This window comes from Sturnus vulgaris, chromosome 5 (assembly GCF_052056855.1).
Source record: "Sturnus vulgaris isolate bStuVul1 chromosome 5, bStuVul1.hap1, whole genome shotgun sequence".
In the NCBI taxonomy this organism is placed as follows: Eukaryota; Metazoa; Chordata; class Aves; order Passeriformes; family Sturnidae; genus Sturnus; species Sturnus vulgaris.
Window position 1 is genome coordinate 30,204,108 of NC_142247.1, and position 22,586 is coordinate 30,226,693.

Sequence of the window (22,586 nt, forward strand, 5' to 3'; positions counted from 1 at the left end):
GCTCTGCACGGCTCTTGCGGGGGGAGATGGGGCAATCGCCAGGGCTTGCAGGTGCCAGCATGCAGAGCCACCCCCTGCCTGCAGGGCTCCCTCAGCTCGGGTCCTCCATGGCAGATGGCTGGTGCAAGCTGACCTCCTTTCTCTTGGAAGGGCTCCCTTTTCCTCCTACCTCTCCTCACTGGCATTGCACTGTTCTCTGAGCCCTGGCTGTGGGAGGACTGGGCTGGAGCAGGAGGGGGAGTTCTGCCTGGAGTGGGCATGTAAATCTTGCCTGTACTGTTGGGATGGGTGGAGGCACAGCAGGGATTTGCAGGAAGGATACCCAGGGACCTTCCCCAGGCTGAGGGGTGCTAGGGCCATCTGGCTTCTCCACCTCCTGGCTGCCTGCATCACAGTTTGGCTTGGATGGTGTTAACTGCCTCCAGTTTTTAGTTATGTTTCATTGAAAGAAAAGCTGAAGGGCTCATGGTCAGAGTTTCAGCCCTGTCCAGTGCTGGTTTGCCCTTCCCCTGACACCATGAGAGCACCATGTAGTGATTCCCACTCTGGTGGTCTCTGCTTGAAGCACTGTAGGCATAGAGGAGGAGGAGGGGCTGAAGTAGTGTCTCCTTTCAGCATCCTCTGATGGGCATCAGGCAGAGCTGCTGAGCCTTGACTCCCTTCATGCCAGCCTGGGAGGATGAGGATGGTGGCAGCACATCCCTTCTGAAGGGTCTCCTTGCTCCAAGCAGGGGAGGTGAATCCAGAGGGCACAGTCTTATCTCCAACAGGTTAAAATTACCCTGTGGAGCCTCTTGCAGAACTGGGAGGCCCTGCTGCAGGGAGAAAGCTGACCTAGAGCCAGAGCCAGGGACTATAAATTCTCTCCTATATTGAGCATAGTCTTAATTCTTGGCATCCGCAGCCAAAGTTATTTTAAACTTGTCTACAGCTGCCTGCTTGCCTTGGAGTCATGTCCATGAGTGCACTGAGCACATGGAGCTGTGCTTTTATGAATGCCTAGACCTGTTTTGGGCTTGGCAGACCAGCTCCTGTATTTATTTGAATCATAAAGAGAGAGCAGAGGTGAAGCTCTCCCTTTTCCTCACCTTTCTCTGGCTGTTGGAGCAAGAGCTATAACCACGAGCCTGGGAAAACCCCTTTTCTTATGTTCTTTCTGTCTCCCTGGTCTCTGGCTTGGACTGTAAGAACATAAGAACAGACAAGGTCTTGGCCCAAGAAAAGATGATTTTGTTGTAAATCAGACATGCTGATGAGAGGCAGGAAAGGTGACCTCTTCCCCGGAAAATGGAGTTGTAGTGGGAACTCTGCTCCTTCCATGTGGGTGTTAACTGCTTTGTCTGGGTTAGGGAGCATTTGGCTTTACAGTGCAAGCTTGCCCTGTCCTTTGGACATGAAAATCTTTGCTGTACTAAGTAAAACTCCCTGGAACTACCAGTAAGAGCTCATGCTTGGGCTTCATGCTCTTTCCTAGCTGTTTTTAGAGGCCTCACCATGCCATCTGTGTGAGGATCTTCAGGAACATATGCTGAGGCTACATGTGGGTTTTCAGTCCCCAAATTCAGCATCAGTGCTGGGCTGCAGCCCAAGCACCTGTGCTGAGTGCCCAGAGCTGCTGGCTCTTGAGATTGTAGCTTGCAGCATTTCTGCAGCACTTCCCAGAGCTGCAAAAGAGGGCACAGAAAACTGTTGCTTCAGCATGTGCTTCTCTGCCCAGGGGTATTTAATCCTAGAGCTGATGCTGAAGATGAGCCTGGTGAGACAGGAGAAATGCAGAACAGCTGTGGGAGCATATTTCTCTTATTTACTCCATTTCCCTCCTCTCTTCTCCCTCCTTCTCAGTTTGCCCTACACACGTGTTATGAATTAGCCCTGCAGAAACAGATGGTTACAGACAGGAGTTTGTGTTTGATGCTGTAGCCTGTTGCAAATGCTGCACTGTTTTGTTCCTTTTATTTTTTAATCAACAGATTGTAATTTATGCCTATGCAAGAAAAAAAAAAAGACCAAGACATAAATTATATCAAAACTGCCCAGAGTGATTTGGATGTTTTGTAACTGAATGTGCTGTTGGGAATGATGCACAGCTAGTACATAGACAAAGCTATTCTTGGAGCTCTTCTTCTATGTAGTTTTAGAGCAAATCCTTATTTTCCAGCCTGATGTACTAAGTCTAGGGCCTTGTCATTGAGCAGGCTTCAGGATGCAAAAATTTGAAACTGAAACAATGCTGAAAACAAGACTTACTCCTAAAAATTCCAATTCCTTGGGACTAAAAACTTCTAGTAGACTTAAGTGTGTGATATCCTGGCTGTCCTCATTCTGCAGTCACCTCCCAAGCTTTCTCATCCCGTCTTACCATGAGCAGAGCCCAGCTTGGCCCCGAGGAACAGCAAGTGAGGCTGGGTTAGCAGAGACAAAGCCTGACAAAAAGGTCAGTTCAGGGTATCTGCATGCTTCTCTTTTCCTTCACATGGGCTCTTAACTACTCATCAGCTACAAAGCAAGTAGAAAGGAAATACTTAATTTTCCTTAGCTTGAGGAGGTTAACTTAGTGCATAAAAAAAGCTGAAAAATGGGAAATTGAACTGGCTTGAGGAGGGTCACAGCCATGTGACCCTGAGCTTGGAGGAAGGTTTATGCTGAGGAATACCCATGCAGCTCCTCCCTGAAGACTATGTTAGGGCCAGGCTTGCTCCGTGCTGGCCCTGGACCAGCCTTTTCCAGGAGGAAAAGGGCTGTGTGGGCCTCAGCTCCAGATACCACAGCCCAACACTTACCTGTGAAAGGGCTGTGCAGAGCAGAAAAAGCCTTTCTGAGCCTCTGAGAGCAACCCAGGAGGCAGAAAAACCCTGGAGAGTCCCACTGTATTTGCAGAAACAGGTGAGGTACATGTCCCAGGAAGCACAGTATGAAGGCACTGCAAGTGCTGTGCTAATGCTGCACCTCTAACAGTTTCTCTCATGGGGCTGGCCCCAAGTGATTTGCTGGAGCTGCTCTTCACACCCACTCACCATCTCACACCACGCCCACGTTCTCATTTTACCACTGTGCCAGCGAGGTGCGCTTCATTTTGGCCAGAGTAAAAGCTGTCAGGGCCGTGGTGAGGCTCAGCAGCAGCTCTCCTGTGCTGTGCCATGCCCTGCCCTGCTGCCACTATGAGCACAGCCTCATCTTCTAGTCGGCAAATGAACCTGGTGCCAGGCAAACCTGCTTCCTCTGGATTTCAGCCTGGTTTTCCAGAGCGACAAAAAGCAAGAAGACACACTTTTACTTGGAACAAACTTTTTTAAAATTTATTTTATAGATCACACCGGCCTGCGTGATCTGTAAATGCTGGTCACAAAAGAGAGATCACACCACCTCCTTTGCACAAACAAGTGAACCTTCTTTCAGTCTCGGCAGTCTCCTTCATTTGGAGCACAAGGAATGGAGAAAGAGAAAACCGCCTGGAGCTCCCTGCTCCCCTCAGAAGCAGAGGGCAGTAAAATCAGATGCAGTTTGATGCTGCTACAGGGCCAGAAGACAAATAAGCCAGGCCCTTGTGCCCTGCTTTAGCCACACCTCACACCCCCTCAACAATGCGGGTGCTATTAGTGTTGTAGCCGCCTATAGTTCCTCCCTCGCCAGGAGAGTGCTGGTATTTAGGCACATAGCTTGGAAAAGGACTGTCTGACCTCCCCGTTCCACCCACTGCAGTCTCTAAGGCAAAGGACCCTCGTCTCCAAACGTCTCCAAACCACGTTTCTCGCCTCTCCCGTGCCGCTTAATGCTCTTGGAGTGCTGGTGTTGGCTGCGGGAGATGCGCTCTGCCACTCAGCCGGCCTGGAATCCTACCCCGAGTCACAAGGCGAACTGGAATGAACTCCACACAGGTGACACAGAGTGAGGAACAGGAACAACCCGCTAAGGAGGGACAGAAACTTTGTAGTCTCTCTCTAATTAAAATAAAAGTCCTTCATTGGAGGAGGAAGCCCTCAGAGAAACCGAGCCTGACCGCGCCTGCTGGGGAGAGCCATGATTTACTGAGGATGCCACCTCCTCCTCAAAATGCTACCATGCTCCCAGAGCTCACCACAAGCTGGCAGAGGATAATTTCTGTCCTCACCGCAGCCAAGCGAGGAGGCAGGGTTACAAGAAAAGAGATCAAAATAAGCAGAGATCAATCACTTGGAAAAACTCATTAAATGGTTAAAAAAACCATTCCAACAGTAATTTGTAAACTGTCCTTGCAGGGCCTTCTTAGAGAAGCCAGAATTTCTCATTAAGAAAAATAAAATCTTAAAAAAAAAACCAAAACAAAAAAAAACAAATAAATGAAAGTCAGAAAAATTACCACGTACTTCCAATCTAGAAAGCACTTGTACAAATTTGGTACCAATTTGTCACTGCCCTCTTTGGCCAAGAGGAGAGAAGACAAATCCTACCTCTGCCATGGCAAAGTTTGGCCAGTGAGTTCCAAAAAAGTTTTGGAAATCTTGGAGTAAACAAAATCAAAGGGAGGTCATGTTAGCCTGGTGTCTCTGTTCCAAAGGTATCTTGCCACCTGTGACCTCTGTCCATCGAGGTGAGAAGGCTTTCTCTGGCTCAAGGGACGGACTGAGTGCTCCTGCACTGTTCTTAATACTGTCAGTGGAGCTGCTGCAGCCTTGAGAGGCAAGTTAGATTTGCTCCAATGTGCACTGAACAAACACTAGGAAAAGCAGCACGATGGGAAAGGGAACGGGGTGGGTAAATGTCTGCCCATTTAACTCTGTCACTAGGTAAAATTTTAAGTGCTTTCAACATTATTTGAGGATATTTGAGCATAGGATCCCTGAACTTAACATCAACAACTGCTTTCCAATTTGTTTCCCTCTGAGATTTCCAACCAAGGAACTTTCTCACCATCTCCTTCAAACTTCAGTCATTACAACATTAAATTAAATCCACTTAGAAATTGTTTAAGAGGGAGGGAATCCAAAACATATTTGGCACAAGGCCACAGTGGTGATGAAACAATGCTCTATGGAGCCATCCTAAACCACCTGTTTTAACCTTTGCAAGTCTGAAATTTCAGGCATCTGATAACCCCTGGATCTGAGACAGCAAATAGGGGAGAGCAGCAAGTCCTGTGGGCAGAAAGGGGTGAGGGAGGAGGGAGGCAACTAACTGGCTCTTTGCAGCTCTATCCAGACTCCCCTCTCATCTTCATGCACACAAAATATAATAAAAACTAATAAGAATAAAAACTAAGCCCATGATGTACAAAAATGTGTCGACAGGGGGAGGAGGAAGGTGTCAGTTACTCAGTTCTCTGTCTTATCACCTTCATTAGCTTATAAATTATGCTCCTCTCCATTGCTTCCTGCAGGGAGGAGGGACGATTCTTCTGCAGCCAATCAGCTGGGATGGGTTTTGGTTTACGCTGCTCTGGATCTTTTGGATAAGAAATGAAGGGAAGGGGAGGAATTCCTCAGAGAGAGTAGGAATAAGAAATTCAGCAGCCACTGGCAGGAGTCACACAGGCTCCCTGAGATTTCACTTTATGGCGCTGACCCCCACGTCGACGTCCTCCTCCTCCGACTTTTGACTGAAAAACAAGACAGACTTTAGTACAAAGCAGCCTCTCAGTTGGGATATCAACACAGCAGGAATTCAGATGGATCACACACATTCAGACAGCGGCAGGGCAGTTGTGACTGATCAGCTTTCTACCACTAGAGGAACGAGGTAAGGCAGGAAGGAGAGAGACACACCATAAGGGAAGGAGGAGTGACAGATGCACCATGAAGTTTTGCCCTTCAAGCTAGCAAACTTTGATTTCCCAAGTTTCTAAATGCTTTGCTCCCATGAGAGCCAGCAGATGCCATGGGGTCCAGCACACAGGAAATCAAGGCCTCAGGCTCCCTTCGTGCAGAATTGAAGGAGAGCCCCCCCACCCCCTACCATGGCTCTCAGGCTCACCTGACTCTTTTCCCAACCTCAGCAAACCCAGTTTCTCTTTGAGAGCAGCCAAATACCTTATTGCCCTCACGGATGTGGGGCTCTTCATCCAGTGCAGGCTGAGGGGACGCAGCAAGGAGAGAGAGGAAGACGTAAGCAAGAACAAAAGCCACCCAGAGTCTCAAGGGGAGGGATGAAACAAAGAGCAAGCTGGGACCACTACTTACAACCACAGTGACACTACAAAAAGACAAGGACGAGATGGAGAAGTGGTGTGAAGCCTCAGGCATAAGCAGAGGGAGAGAACCACTGCCAGGGGCCCCCTTTGATGAGCAGTCTGGCTCAAGAGGGTGAGATTTGACCATGGCAACTAATATAGCTAGAATTAAGAAGGGGAACACCCTGTCACTTAACAGAGTTGGTTCCTGAACCCTTCACTTCCTGAGGAAGTACTCTACAAGGAGAAGACGTCTCTACTATCAGTAATAAAGCTGATTAGTAGGTTCTCAAAGCCTGCAGTGAGAATTGAGTTTCCATTCCTTTCAGGCCAGAAAGACTTGATAACCTCTATGGACAAGCTGAACTGAGAAGTCCTAACCAACAAAACAACCTAGATAAGTATCTCTAAAGAAACCTAGATAAATTTCTCTAAAGAGAAATTTAAAGCCTTTCCTTCTTCTTGGATGTCCCCATCCTTATTTCTTGATAGAACAGATAATCTATGCCTAACACTTAGGTTGTAATTTCTCTAGTGTAGGGATATTCTACCTCATTCAGATATCGAAGACTTATTCTGTGACTGGTTGTTAGATGTTTCACTAGTTCAGCTACTGGGTATCTAGAGACACTTCTTCACTGTGCACATGGTCAAGGTAGTGAAACAGGTTGCCAAGGGAGGTTGTGCAGTCTTCTTCCTTGGGAGGTTTTTAAGATATGACTGGATAAAACCCTGAGCAACCTGGTCTGACCTCACAGCTAATCCTATTTAGAGCAGGAGGTTAGACTAGACACTTCCTGAGGTCCAACCTGAATTGTCCCAGAACCCTGAGCTGCTGTCTGCTGGAAGGTCAGCCATAGAGTCTGATATCAGAGAATTATGATTCCCTGCTGTGAGACTACTTATATTTCTGTTCGTTTCTGTGGCAAGGTGAGTTCGAGATATGAGGGGATAATACTTGTGCTTTAGAGTGCCCTTCCTCCAGCAGGTGAAACCCGGACACAAACAGCCAGCACAGACACAGTATTTTCCTCACTTACCAATGGTTGCAGGGCAGTAGGTGTCAGTGGTGCTGCAGCTGTTGAGGGGGCCTCATCCCCAGCTACTGGGCCTCCAGCTGCCATCGCAGTGGTGGGAACACCATCCTCTCGTTTCGTGACAGCTCCCTTCTTCGTTGACTGCATCTTGATCTGCTGTGGCTTGGAGTTCATTGGTGAGTTATTGGTGGTCTGGAGTAGCTGCAAATTGCAAAGGGAGAGGCCAAACTCAGCATTAAAATAACCAGGCTGATCTGACGAGATTCGACGCTGCTTTTTAACAAAAAGCCTCAGGAGAATTTGTAAAAATAACCATAAGGAGAAGAATGCAGCAGCTGTTCAAAGAAACCTAGACTTCTGATCTTCCACCCTTGGAAAGGGCCACTTGGCTGAGGTGACACTCTAACCTCTTCAGCATGACTCAAACGGACCAGCTACAAGATGTCAGAAAGAGACTGTGCCTTAAGAACCACCAGCATATGGCTCAGCCCCTCCCTTTACGTTCCCTCATTAACACCAGCTAAAGACCCACCACATGACAAAGCACATCGGTCATCTTCAACCCACATCAGGGCTGATGCTTGTGTTTGAAGCACAGCCTCTTCCCTCAGTTTTCCAGAGCTATCTGGATTCTCCTGCTGGCTTCTCAGTGGAAGAAGCAGCTGATGGGCAGAAGCAAGTAGGACTCGGCAGCCTTTACCTTAGTGATGGTACCCACAGCTTTGGTGCGGCCTTCCCGGAAGACCAGCCGCTGGTCTATGTGTAAATATTCCGGGGTTTTGATGAAGCGGAAGTGCACCGTGGCCTTGTCCCCTGTGCGCAGGCAGTCCTTGTCCATGCTGAGAATCGTGGCCGTCTGACGGATGCTGCCACAGTGCACTGTGAATGTAAAGCACAAAGGCTTTCAGCAGCCAGGCCCATTAGTGGAACGAGCTTCAGACACATCTGAGGCAGCTCCTCACCCTACAGCAAAGACTGTACGGCTCACACAGCTGCCTTTGTTCCATCCCCAAAAATAACATGTACATAAGCTAGAACAGCTGCCTTCAAGTCATGCCTGTCCTGAAGCACCCTCAACAGAATCCTACACCAAGCAGCTGGGTTAGAGGGCAGAATCCAAAATGAGTCTTTCCATCACCATTTGAAAGTGGAGAATCCTTGCACCACGGAGATATAACACAGGCAGGCTCCAAGTACACCTGAGAGCACACAGCTCCTTTCTACTTTATAGCCTCCCCACTCTACTCTGTAAGCTCCCTTCCCTCTCTCTTCCACAATGCTGGGAAAGGCAAAACCAGGAACTACGGCATATATTCAGGTTGGCAGAGACCCCAGGAGCAAAATTATCTTAGGTTAGATCTGATACAAACTGCTACCACTGGGAAACAAAGACAAACCAACACGGACACACGTACCCATGGCCTGATATCGTGGGCTGATGGTGGTGGGGTGATGGAGCACCAGAATCTCTGCTTCAAACTCCCACGATGCTTGTGGATTCAGGCGGGGTGACACCATTACCATGCCTTTCCGGATGGAAGAACGCTTGATCTGAAAAGCAGAGACACGAAAAACCTTAGCATGATTCTCCAGGGAAGAAATCTGCTGCTCTGGCTGACAGTATCTGTGAAATCCCTTAGGATTCTGCTGGATGCAATTTCACGCCCAGCAAAAGGCAAAGCAAGAGCTGCATAGTTGTATGTTATGTATAGGAAATTATTTAAAGGTTGCAAAAATCAAATTCAGCTGAAGTTTATAAGGAAGCTTTAGAGTACTGGAAATGCTGGACACTTGACACATTTACCTCACTGGTCTTTTAAAAGCAAAACATACACCCTGGTTGCACATTATCCAAGGAAATGATCTCTCCAAAATCATGATGTCTGTTAATATAACATGATAAGCCTGAACACATGAAGTATGGTGTAGCTCAATCTATATCCCCTTAAAATCAGTGCAGTTTCTATAGACAGAAACCATTTGCAAGAGGAGTCTTATTAAATTTTGCTGATTTTTAAATCCCAAATCATACAGCTGGTCCTATAAGCCAAGAGGAGTAAATACGCTGCCCAGGCTACTAATGCAGTTCCAGCGCAAAAGGAGACTTTTCTTGCAATGCCTCCACTTTCTCAGATATCTCCAACATCATTAGCTACTGGCATTGCTATCCCCTGGCATCTCCTAGGAGGAAAAACCAGAATGTGGAACCACAGAGGTTCTATGGGATTCCATTCCACTGCAATATGAGGCAGCTGATGTTTGAAGAAAACAGCCTTACTGCAGCTGAACTCCTAGAACACTCGAAAATTAAGAGGGCAGTTCCTGTTCTGTGGGTCTAGAGGAGATCACCTCACCTTTTTCAAGGCAAAGGAGGCAGTCTGGCCTCCCCGCACCTCCTTGACAGGCATCCTCTTGCGGTGGATGGACTTGACAGCAATAGGGAGAAAGTTGCCAAGGGGATCTGGCCCCAGAAGCAGGGTGTCATTTAGCTTGATTAGGCCTCTCAGTGTCGTCCCAGAGACAACTGTTCCTACACCCTATGCCAAAAAAGAAAAAACGGTAATAGTGGTTACTCTACTAGGCCAGCAGAAGAGCTCTAGAACTCTCTTCTCTAGAGAAGATACCTTCTTCAGCCTAAAAGAGGAAACACAATATTCTTTCAAATACCAGGCCCCTTACCGGGACAGAGTAAGTATCATCTATCTGGAATTCTGCTGGCTCTTCTTCTCTGTAACTGGTCCGTGGAGACAAGAGATTAAGAAACATCTTCAGCAAATCTAGATTCTCCCCAGTAACATTTGAAATCTGGAAAATTGGACACATCCTGTAAAGGAGAATTTATGAAAATGGAGTTAGTTCACCTTCCTACCCAGCTTTCCACACGTAGGTAGACATCCAAAATCTTGGGACTAATTCAATATCCAGTGCTAGGAAGGGAGAGCCTGGCAAGCAGTCAGATGCACAACACCCCATGTTTGAAAACCTGCAACATTGCCTCTGCCTCCCAATGACATTTGGGAAAAGGTGTGAGGTTTTGAAGGAAGGACTGAAGGAAGCTGAATGCCCTGCTGTCTTCTGCAGACTGCCCAGAAGCAGCCTCTCATTTCTGCCTCAGAGAGGGGAACACAAGCAGGTCAACCTCAAAATCAACACACTCTTAAGGAATCAACACACCACATGGCAGATGCAACCTTCACACATCTAGACAATGGGACTCTGAATCTCCTCACCCAGTCTCCACATAGGATTGAAAGAGAAATGATTCTCCTCTACTCCCGTTACCTCTCTGAGCTGAAGTTGGAGGCTGTTACAATGACATCATCCTTGCTCTGAACCAGCACGGGAATCTTCCTGCACCCTGGGGACTTCAGCAGTCGCTGTAACAGCTTCAGGGTTTCTTAAAGGGTGAAACGAATATTGTTAGGGCAGCATCTCCCGTCTTTACAAATCACTTTTGTGGGTTCTCTCCCCAAAGAGAGACGGGTGCTATGGCCACAGATAAGACAGGAGAAGATGGCTAAAGGTGAAACTGTGAGCTTGCTGCAGCCCAGGAAGGACTTAGGACCCATTCCAACCTCTATTTCATGTAAGCTAGCCTGCTGCCAAGCGACACCATACATGAACAGACAGACAAGTTTGCAATGCTGTGAAGTAGACATTTTATAGCTGTCTATTAGTAGCTTTAAGCAGTTACAAGGTATTTTCTCTTTCTAGAATGGATTTTTCATAGTGAATTAATTGAAAATCAGGATTCAGTGACAGAAATATTTGAGAATATGCGAATTGGAAATCACTTTTGACCAAGCAAACCGCAATACATTTTCCCTGGCAGTCAACTTGCCACAGGAGGCTGAAGAAGCATGAAAGAGGTAGATTATCATCATAGACTAGGACAATGTGGGTGGACCATACTCAGAAATCAGTGGTTTTGGACAAATCTCAGGGCTCCAAATTTTCAGCTTTTGCCTCTTTTTTACTTATTTTCTAAGCCTCATATCCAGCAGCCAGCAGGGGCATTACCTGATGCACTAGCATCAACCTCCTACAAAGTGCCTGACAATAAATAAAGAAAAAACAGAAAAGGGTACTAAGGGCTTAAAAGAGGAAATAATTTATGTTCTACAATTGTCATCCAATTACACGGGGTTTTGTAAACAAACGATTGCCTATGGGAAAGTAATGTTTTGGATACAGAAACACAAACATCTAATCAGGCCATCTGCTCTTCAGAGATATACTTGAGTCAAATCTTGACTCTATTTACTTTAAACAGAGCATGTCACAGGATTAGCTTCCCCCAAGAGCAGCTCTTCTCACACTGAGCCAAAGGTTCTCCTTCCTTCCCACTTATTATCTTATGGTCAGGCCTTACATTTATTTACCAAACATCTAGTATAGAGATACACAGATTATTTTCTGATCACATGCATCCACTTGCATGACACATATTTAGGATTTTTATAGTAATGAACTGAACTACAGACAGTACCAGAAGGATTCACTTCCCTGATTCTTAGGACTGACTATCAAAAAAATCCATTGCTCCAGTGAACCACAGCATGTTTCTGAAGGCATGCTGAGAAATGCTTAAAGAGAATTTAAAAAATGAGAATAGGTCACAGCCTGAAAAAACATCATGCATGGGTTAATGGGACATTGCTGGGGTTAAAGGTACTGCTTTAACTCTGCTGAGAAAAAAATCACTAGCCCGTGCTACTTTATTGCCATCCCTGCTTGTGTCTAGTCCTGCCTCCTACCTTCCCTGCTACCATAGCCTACATATGTAACTGCTTTAAAAGGTGATTTATTAAGTGTTGGCTGGCTGTTCAGACAAGAGGAAGGAGCTGCTGTAGTTATGCCAGCATACCTCAGAAGTGCCCAGGTGAGCAGGAGGTAACAAACAGCTGCCCCTTCACTGACAGCAGTGGGAGATCAAGTCTGATCACAGCTTAAGATCACACACAAATTGTGGGCAGGGAGGAAAGCAGCTTTCAAGAGAACTTTCAGACTTTTCCTCCAGGTTTAAATACCCAGAGATAATGCAAAACCCAAACCCCAACTATATGCTGCTCTTCTAAGAGCTCAGTTAAGCAAAACCTTGTAGCAAACACTTTTGGGCTCATCAACTGAGTCCCCAGCATGGGTAATTTTGACATGGTGAGTATAAGTCAACCACCTGCAAAATGAGCAAGGGAAAAGGATGGGTTTCTGGAAGATGTATAGGATGCAGTCAGAACCAGATTAAGCAGCTTTCTTCCAGCAGTAATTCCTGAACCCAAGAAGAGGACAGCAGAACACATAGAGAGGTAAGAAACAGCCCTGGAGAGTCTGTAAGACTCACCTTGCAGGATGTTGGCAGGGCACATGTCAATCTTGGTCACCACAACAAAGACAGGAACGTTAAGTGCAAGCGCCAGGCCTAAGTGCTCCTTGGTCATTCCAACAATCCCAGCGTTACTCCCAACCTACACCAGGGATATAAAATACAGGGATGTCAATGTTCCTTCTGCAGTAAGCTGGATTACAGAGGAGGCCTTGTATCAGACAAGCAGTAGACTGTGATTAGGTTGTAGATGTGCCGCTGGGGCCATATGACCAGACCTAGCTCATCTCAGATGTTGGTGGACACTGGTAGAGGACTCACTCATTCCTCCCCAGTTTTAACCAGGTTTTCTAAAACTCAGAAATCTTTCAATTTTCAAGAATCACAAACTTTGGGCCTATCTGGGACTGACAGTCCTGGGGCACTTGCCTCAGTAAAGGACAGACAGCCACAGAGGCTTCTGCTCTCCTGCACTGTGAGATGCTGCCTCCTTCCAAAACCCCACAGGCACTTTGCAACAGGAAAGAAGTCAAGGCTGTTAAAACTGTGAACAGCCCCACTCCAGCTGGTATGGTCCATCTTTCTTGCTACCTACCATAAGCATGCAGAAGTCAGGCAAGTGGCCAGTCATGCCAAAGACGGTGGTTTTCAGGTATTTTTCGTGACCAGCCAGGTCAATGAAAGTAATGACCTTGGTGGATTTCTCACAGATCTTTGTCCATTCCAAGCTGCCACCATGGCTGTCAGGTTTGTTCACCACATTGCCCTCGCTGTCGAAGCCCAGAATGTCATTGCCCACACTGCTGGTGCGGCCTGACTCAATCTCGTGCTTGTGGCGGAAGAGCTTTTGCCGAGCAAAGCCCCGGCCATTGTCTAACTCGCCGTGAGTCAAGACACCCAGCAAGGTGCTCTTCCCTGCATCCACATTGCCAACCACTGCTACCCTGCAGGGGAAAGGAAAAAAAGAGCCTGGTAAAACATGAACAAATGAACAAGTGATCAAAAAACCCCAAACATCACTGCTCCTGCAAATAACTGGCTTTTGCTCCCTATCCTTCAAACAGAGATTAAAAAATGTTAGAGCTTCACAAGCAGATAAGAGATTCTTTTACAGTTATTAACTAACAGTGGAGATCCAGACTTTGGGGTCTGTGATGTGGAAGACTGTGGAAACATGTCACTGGTGTCCAAAACATAGTCAGCTGAACATGATGTTGCTTGATGCCACACAGAGCATCTCTATTCCAACTCCTTGTCTCTGCAATCCAACATAAACACTGTGGCAATTCAAAAGGAAGACTAAATCCCAACTTGGTCTAGAACACCTCTGCCTTTCTCACATTTCTCATGTTGCAACAGCACCAAACACTAAGTAGAGCACAAAAATTAAAATTGTTATTCCCAGAAAACCTGAAACATTTTAGGAGAAAGCCATGTCCTACACCAAGCTCCTTCTTTGACTCTGATCAATGTGGCTATTATGGCTATTGGCAAATGTTGGAAATCCTCTAGATCTTAGTCTCGGCAGACTCTCGAGTCATGTTATATAAGCTAGTATATGTCCATTAAAAGGTGATTTGGAACATCAGAGTCTTGGAACAGAACTGGATCCTTTGTCAGACGTATTGTGTTCCAGCAGCGTGCATACATACACATACATACGGCCACATGTGCACATGTGGCTCCCCTCTGGCAACTCGACATAAAAACGATGCCCCCAACTGTGAGGCTGTCACCCAGAGAGCAACACAACAGTCCTCTGCTGAACGTAGGCAAATTTCCACCAACAGTTTGCTCACAAAAGAGACAGCAGCAACAACAAAAAGGCAATTTCATCAGCAAGGAGCGGTCAAGCTCGACTCCCTTTGTTGGGTAGCTCTAACACCCACACTCGAAGCGGCATTGCTGGCTCAGCATCACACACTGCTCACACGGTAAAAATGCAGCTGAGCTGCTGACTAACCACGTCTCCACCCAGCTCCTCACCTGACCTCCAGGAAGTCGTTGTCACCCACACGTTTCCGAACGAGGTAGTCGCGCACCTTGCCCCCGGCCTCCTGGTGCTCCCTCAGGAGGATCACGTCTGCCTCGATCTGCTCTGCCATGCTCTTCAACGTGGCATAGGACGCCTCCATGTCTGCCTCACTCAGCCCGTACTCAGTCCCATCTGGTGTGGTGTTGAGGACACAAAGGGCAGTCAGTGAGCTCCACTTTGCAACAGGCAGCAGCAATGTCATCCTGCCTGGGACCTTCATACCCATCGGGATTTATATGTGCACTGGAGATGTCAGCCATATATTGGCACAATATAAAAAGGGATGGTCTTCACTCTTAAGTCTTAAAAGATACTAGAAAAGCACCATCTTTCATCTACAGGAGTTTCCTTCACAGTTTTTACAAGCAAATACCTAGGGATTGGCAAGAAAGACACATTTCTGTCTCATCCCCTTACTTCCCGTGCTGAAGGTACTTTGTGTCCTTCAGTGAGATAAAGTATCTCCTCTCACATTGCAAGAAAAGGTAAAGCCTTAACAAAAGGAAAGCTCTGAGTGAAGCATCATCACAATTAGCCACTAAATGTGGGACCACTGTAAACAATCAGCTTTTTTTATAAAACCACACCCCAAATACACATTTTCTGCAAGTCTGATCTGCACAGCGACTTCTTTAGACCCCATGTCCTCCAGTTAAAACAGTGTTTTTGGCATGTTTCACTGCCTTCATCCTAGCACTTGAAAGAAATGCTGACAGCACATGAGACCAGAAAAAAACAAGGAGGCACTGCTTCCTCTAAGCAGCTCACCCAAGCAAAAGAGCTGAGAGTCAGAGCATGCCAGTGGCAACCATCTAAACAGGGTCAAAGCCACCACTGTCTCTTTCTCAATCCAGGTGCTGTGAATGTGCACAGATTTGACCCCAGAATCTCCTCTATGGGTAAAAAATGCCCAAAGAACAACAAACAAAGGTGGAGAGGCACACTGCACCCGGATGACCAAAGTTATTGCCATGTGTACATGTTCATATGCATGGCTGACTCATCAGCTGGTAAGCAGGAACTGCAGTTTGCATGAACTTATCAGCATTTTAATTACTGCCCAGCTCTAAAACTAGCAGAGTTACTGGGCAATTTCCAACCTTGCTCATAAGCTGGCTGAGACTGAGGAAAACTAAAACAAGCCTTGGGTTATAGGAGGTGAACGAGAAATAGGGAACAGGAGAGGGTAAGACCTAAGGGAGAAAGGGAAAGGTCACTACTGGTGAACTAATAATCCTCCTGTGGCAGTCTTCAATTGCTTCTCAGTCAGCTGAGTTAGGTATCTGGGATGATCAAAATCACAGATGCTGACAGGGAATCAGAAGGAGTGACAGTGGCAGGGACACCAAGGTCCTTTCCCTGTTGAAAATATCCCCATCTTCCTCAACTATGCTGTAAGCCAAAATGCAGTCAGAAGTTTAACCTCATATTTTAAGAAACAAATGCCTACTTCTAAGTAAATTATTGCAACAACCTCCAGTTAATGTTCTCACAAGGTATCCTAGAAGAGAAAGCAGGTACTAGCCTGACTGGCTAGATCTCCACTGCAGATGTGCTTATCCCAAACACCAAGGATACAGACTACATATGGGAAGCTTACTTGGAGGCAAGAACATAATCCTTTTGACACTGGCTGCATTAACACTGGCCATCTACTTCTGGCTTCTCCTCTATGTTGGCTGCCTCATAAAACTCCAAGAAAACCCAAAAAGCACACAGTTCTGAGGTTATACAGCTTCTTCTCTCCATTATTTCAGCCAGCCCTGGTGGGGTTTCATATCTTTCCTCAAATACAGCAAATGTCTGATCATGACAACTTCATACTCAGCAGATATCCAGTGTGCTTGAAACATGCCTTTTGCCTTATGATAACCATAGACAATCATTTTATATTCAGAAATTTCAATTCCAAAGCAAGGGCATGCTCAGTATTATTTTACCAGCATCAGATGCAAATATTAAAATTGTCAAAAAGAACAAAAATGTAATCCATGCTAACTGCTAAAATCTGTAAAGGCAAATGACTGCAGTCAAACACAAATTAATGTAACAATAAAGGTCTCATGCTGAGCAAAGGAAAACCTTTCCCTCTATAGCAGATACATACTAATACAGAAAGTCAGCAGCATATATTTTAGCTATGTGAAGTATCTATAATGCATTCCTGTGGGGTAAAAATATGTTAATTCCAATAGAGCAGTGAACAAAATCAGACAGAACCTTCACAGACATTGAGGACATCTGTACTAAAGCTGTTACTATAATTTTAGATTGTCTTTTCCTGGTGTGTTCAGACAAGATATGCCTTATTTCCAAAAAAGATCTCGCATGATTTTGTTAAAAAAATAATTTGTTTAGCTCCTGTTGGCAGGAATAAAAGAATCTGTCCCACATATTCTTCTATATTTTATGACATTTTTCAAGTTATTCTGGAAGCCTTCAGTAGCAGCCTAGTTAGATGAACCAGGTTTTTCTTATAATTTTAGCAATTTTTGAGTTGTTTTTCTGGGGAAGCTATACTCACCTGATCCTTGTCCAATGACATAGATGGTCTCCCCACAACCCTCATCAATCCTCTCTGACATTTGCTGGAGCAAACTGTCATATTGCTCTGAAGTTGGACTCACCATCACCAGCTGGAAAAAAAGATTGAATATCCATTTGCAGATGTCAGGTAAACAATTTCAAAACCAGCTTCAGTTACAAGTACAATCAAGAGAAGGACTCTTTTTCCAGGACCGCTTTCTGGTGGTTTCATTTTGTTTTTTAAACCAGTTTTGCTGACAGCTATTTCCTTGTGACACCGCATAAGATTGTTTGTCTGAGCTCAGGGTTCATTTATGCAGGAAAATACACTTCAAAGCAAGTAAGAATACTAGTCATCTCATTTTGATGTAACTAATGTTTAAAAGCCATATTTAAGTGAACACTTCAATATGTTTTCATTCAAGGAAAACAGAAAGGAGAGCAGATATTTTCTCCACAGAAATTCCTTAACTGGGTACTCCACAATCTCTGCTGCAAAGAGTGCTGCTGCTCCCCTGAAACAACACTGGACAGTCAGAGAAAGCCAACCAGACCCCACTGCAGAGAAAAGCAGGGTACCAAAATCCAGAGCATCACCTAAGTCTTTCACATAGTTGATGCCCCCTACTGTTTTCTGAGGGGGCAGAAGGAAAGAAGAGAACACAAATAAGCATTATTTTCAATTTTTAGGTACTTTACACTACAGTGATGAGAGGCAGACATGCAAAGCAATTTGTATAAGCACATCTGGAGGTTTCAGCAGTGGAGAACTGCAGTTTTGTAGGCCAGCAGCTGTGCTACCAACAAACTTTGACTGCAGCTATTGCAATAATCAAACTTCCTTTGCCCTTCCCTGCATGAAAATCAAGAGCATGAAAAAATAAAGCAGAAACAAAGTAGAAAATGAGGACAAGAGAGTGCTTCAGGAATGATTTTTCCTAGAATGGTCTAGCACCATTTCTGGCAGAAACCTGCACTGCTCACACAGCACAGCTGAGGACACTTGCACAGAGCAGCCACAATGGTGGCATGGCAGTGACAGACCAAGGAGACCTCCATCAGCCACTGTACCTGCTCTCTGGCTGCCTCCATGGCTACAAATCTGCTGGCGGCTGAGCATCCCAGTACAGTAGCCTGATAGCTGTAGCAATTGAGATATACATTTCTGTGAAAAAGGCACTTCTAGTAACAGTTATTAAAGGCTGACACCCACCAAGAGCCCTATGGGTAGGCACACCTGTGCCAACACTCAGTGACATACGCAGGTGTCCCTACGTACACGTCCCAAAATGACACCCAGAAAGAAGCACTTCAATATGCACTGAGACTGAAAGCTGTGCTAAATTAGATATTTGCCAAAGACATACTGCTTAGAGTGGTTGACAATAACATCCTCAAGTCAACCCAACATTTTCTAACAGAGCTTGACTTGCTTAGCACAGTTGATACAATATGTTTTCAAGGAAAAACTACCTTTACCACTACTATTACTACCACTATTACACACTTGATGAGGGCCTTTTTTGGAAATCTAGAATGTAAAGGAACCCAACCCCTCCACAAATAATGCTTAAGCAGCTTTCAAAACCATAGTGATGCACGCTGGGACACTGAGGTACAGACAGCACGTGCTGGTTAGAAGGTTTAAGGCTGCCAAAGCAACTTTTTCCACACACGTTAAGGGTCCCAGAGAGCAGGGATGTGTCTGCAAGAGCCAGACAGCTACAAGAGATACAATCACCTTCACGTGCCCCTTTTGGACACATGCCCTACCTAAGCCTTTCAACTACTTGGCATGGTCTGCAAAGGGTACCAAAGCACTCTGCAAGGTCACAGTCTTTCTATTTCAGGCGATAAAAGAATTAGTGCTGCTTTTATTAGTTTTTCTTTCAGTTGTTTTCCTTTCAGTTTCGCTTTCTTCTTGAGGGAAACCACTGGGTGTAAATGCATTGAGAGCGAAATCAGCAACTGTTGCGAGGCTCAATCCGGGCAGGAATGGAAAGCTGTGTTTTTGAGCTGTAGGGCTCATTTTGCCCTGCAAGTACTTTCAGGAATTCCTGGAGGCACAGCAGACAAGCTCACTCTCTACGCCAGTGCAGTAGCACAAGCCAGAGACTCGGGAAGATCTATTAAACAGGCTGTAACACACATAAAAATCAATAAAATAGCAGGGGCCACCAGTGCTAGGCACACCAACTTCTTCAAGTCTCATCACCAGCTTTGTTTTTCTGAGTACAGGTACTTCAGAAGTGTGAGCAGGCACGGTGCTGTAACAAGTACTAAGGCACTCAGGAACTCCTTGAAAGCTTTCCTCACGTGTCCAGGCAGGAGGGCCGGGGGCCTCAAACAGCAGAGGCTCACTCACATCAGCTCGCCACACTGTTCCCTCATACTGCTGCTTTCACTGCCATGCAAAGGTGCTCCTGAAGAGTGTTCCAGTGGCAGACTGCCTCCAAAGTTTACTCCAGGGCCGATGAAGCTTATAGCTCATATGACATAGCAAGACATCAAGAGAAGTATCTGTAGGTAAAATAGCAGCTTTCACGGATCACGCCTTCCAATGCCACTCAGCATTTCTGAAGTCACAGCCCCAGCCAGTTGTGCAGTTTCCTGGGTCAAGTCCTGCAAGACTTGATATGCTGTTTCGAAGATCTCTTTAGCTTCCTGGATGGAGAGAGCCTGTTCTCTGCCATCTCTTTGGCCGAAGAAAAGCCCTCCATTTTGGCTCCTCTGCTTTTTTTTTTGCTTTCCACCTTTGAGCAACCCCTCCATGCCTGCACTATGAATGCATGTGTTTAAGAGGTTTCCACAAAGTCAAAAACGTTCACTTTTGTTCTTTTCACTTTGTCAGGCACTGAGCAGTTATCAGGAGGAGCCATGTTGGTCTAGCAACCTCAGGTTTCCTATAGGGCAAAAAAGTAACAACCAGTTATTGTTCTATTCTTAAGATAGCAGAAGGAAACATATCTCACAAGTCTGAAATGCCATCTCTCAAGTCCCTTCCCAATCTCTGGGGGAAAGGTGGCTTTCCCTGCCTCCATGAGGCAGACCAACTCTAAGTGCAAACCAAATACTGTGTGGTATGTAGTGCTGCTCTTTATTGGAAAAACAGAGTCTGACATTTTTCACGGCTGGAAAGTCACCACCAGCCATCGAGAAGCTGGGGGAAAGGCACCTACTGTAATGTCATATTTTGTTTTCTATGCCCTGTAGACATACACTATTCAGGTGCTATTGTGTTTTGTTGTGAATGTAGATCTAATATAAGTATCAGCTTCACTAATAGCCTTGTGTGCTATGGTTTTTAACCTGAAGTTGATTACTGCTACAGTGTGCTGGCACTGAAGGGAAAAAAACACCCATTAAGATCAACACGATAATGAATTTGTGCTGATGAATGGAACCGTTTCCCTGATCAGCTGACAAGGTGCACTTGGTAACAGAATCCCAAAATGTTCCTCTCTAAAAAGAGCTCACCTTATGCACAGGGAAAGGACTGGGAGAAAAGTATTAACACAGCCAGGGGATGGGTCAGAAGGACCAGGACAAAACTAGCAACTATCAAACAAACTGGTTGCAGTGGGAGTCCCAATTTTAAGTAGGGACTGGAGTGGAACAATTCAAGTGGTAGGACAGAAAAGATGGGGAGGGGGGTCAGGAAGATACAGGTTAGCTACTGCATTCTCACCATAAGGGATTGTTGTTTCAAGCACACAGTGGGAGATGAACTTGGAAAGGTGGAGCAGAGCTCACAGTTTTAGCTCTCATCCAAGATGAGGATGAATGAAAAGTCCAGGAAAAAGACTGCAGGTGCACAATGCTGTATGGAAAAGTATATTGTAACAAAGGTCAAAAAACTGCTTACCTAGCACCTCCACAGCACCCGCAGATTTCTAGGAATGGAAGACAGACTGACACCACAAATGGGAGTTTGTGGGAGAAAAGCACTCTTCTCTCTTTGCCAGAGTTTTGGTCAGGTTCCTGGCTGTCAAGAATCAGATGCAGTCCTTGGCATCCTCCTTGGCCCTCTTCCACAGCAGTCGCGTCCAAGACAAAGCACAGATCAATATTGGCATGCTGTATAAAAATCTTGTCCACCTCATTAAGGCACGATCAATAGATACTACAGCTTTGATTTCTGTTCTTTACTATCTTACAAGACATCTTCATAACATTTGTTTTAATACAGTACCACATTGTAAAATACCCATTTAAAAAAAAAAAGTTTCCACGTCCACAGACACAATTCCTCTTTCCTTTCCTCTGTGCATAGAGGGCAAGAAAGTCCAGGACTCTGGAACAACTTAAGCTGGAAGCACGAACAGGAGGGATGACAGAAAACTAGGAGGAAATACTAGCTATGCTGACTTCTGGATCACATAATTACAAGGGATCAAAATGAAGCTTTCAGGAGGCTTTAGAGTGGTAGACAGCACCACAGTACACCAAATCCGTGGCAGCAAAAGGTATACAGTTAAAGAGATCAGCCAATTAGGAAAAAAATAGAAGACAGTGACAGAAGGCAGCTAATGTAGTCCGTGGCAGGCTCTGGCACACACATTACTACAATGTACCTTCCTACAGGATGGAAGCGAGAACTGGTTTTGACAGAAATAAGACCGCCACAGTTTTGTCACTGGGATCCTAGAAAGGAGCTGCACAAGGTGAACAAGCCTTTTCTGCGTTGACTTAACCCTGTTTGCAAGAGCAAGGCACCCTTGTCACTGGGCTCAAAAGTTACAAGCTCTGACCTCCTTTCAAGATTGTGGAGAAAGTCCCAGGAACTAGTACAACTGGCAGCAGAGATAACTACAGAGACTCAGCGCGGAGGGCAAACGTCAGCGGGACGTTGCAGCAGCTGACAGCTCCAAACCCTGCGCTTCCTGAGGATGCTACACCGGCTGGGGGCTGGCGTTCCCCCGGGCAGCCGAGGAGGGGAAGGCGCAGGGGTGAGCGGCCTGCCAGCACTCTCCCGTCCCGGCCGGGGTACGGGACAACTTTAGTGAGCCTGTCCCGGCCGCCTCCACACGGCACCGCTGGCTCTGCCGTCCGCCCAGGTGATGTTGGGGTCGGGGGAGCCTCCCGTCCCGGCGGAGGCAGGTGGGCCCCAGCCTCTCACTCTCCTGAGGTGCGGGGAGCGCTCAGGTTCGGTGGGCAGCCCCCCAGGCACGGCCGGCCGGCACAGAGGAGAGCAGCGGGGGCCCGGCGGGGTGATGGCGCTCGCCGCCGCCCGCCCCCTCGCCGGGCCTACCTTACTGGTGAGGTCGATCTCAGGCTCGCCGTTGAGCGCCTCGCCGTCCTCGCCGTCGAAGGCTGCGCGGAGGGGACAGGCGGCCGCCGCCACGCGAGGCCGTCCGCCGGGGGAGCCGGGCTCCGGGGCGAACATACAGGCCGGCACCGGGGACCCCCCAGGAACCGGGGATCTGCTCCGCTCCGCCGCCGCCATCTTCCCTTCCCTGCCCGGCTCTCCGCCCCGGCACCGCCCCCGGGCCCGCCAAGGCGGCGCCCGCCAATCACCGGCGG

The 22,586-nt window shown here is 46.6% G+C and overlaps 1 protein-coding gene across 5 annotated transcripts; it reads right to left on the minus strand.

The window, feature by feature from the left end:
• Window positions 1-3,268: 3,268 nt before the first annotated feature.
• Window positions 3,269-22,524, minus strand: GTPBP1 (GTP binding protein 1). 5 transcript variants are annotated; one of them, XM_088165291.1, is made up of 14 exons: window positions 18,837-18,854; window positions 18,135-18,204; window positions 17,062-17,173; window positions 14,489-14,669; window positions 13,098-13,446; window positions 12,521-12,644; window positions 10,462-10,576; window positions 9,859-10,003; window positions 9,534-9,716; window positions 8,595-8,730; window positions 7,880-8,058; window positions 7,183-7,380; window positions 6,003-6,044; window positions 3,269-5,572 (listed from the first exon to the last, which is right to left on the minus strand). In XM_088165291.1, exons 2-14 carry the CDS (start codon window positions 18,153-18,155, stop codon window positions 5,480-5,482), a joined length of 1,878 nt encoding a protein of 625 aa, XP_088021417.1. In that variant the 5' UTR covers window positions 18,156-18,204; window positions 18,837-18,854; the 3' UTR covers window positions 3,269-5,479. The 5 variants fall into 5 exon arrangements, with proteins under 5 accessions (XP_088021417.1, XP_088021415.1, XP_088021418.1 ...); XM_088165289.1 differs by lacking the exons at window positions 18,135-18,204; window positions 18,837-18,854 and adding an exon at window positions 22,315-22,524; XM_088165292.1 differs by lacking the exon at window positions 18,135-18,204 and having other exon boundaries at window positions 18,837-18,855.
• Window positions 22,525-22,586: the final 62 nt, after the last annotated feature.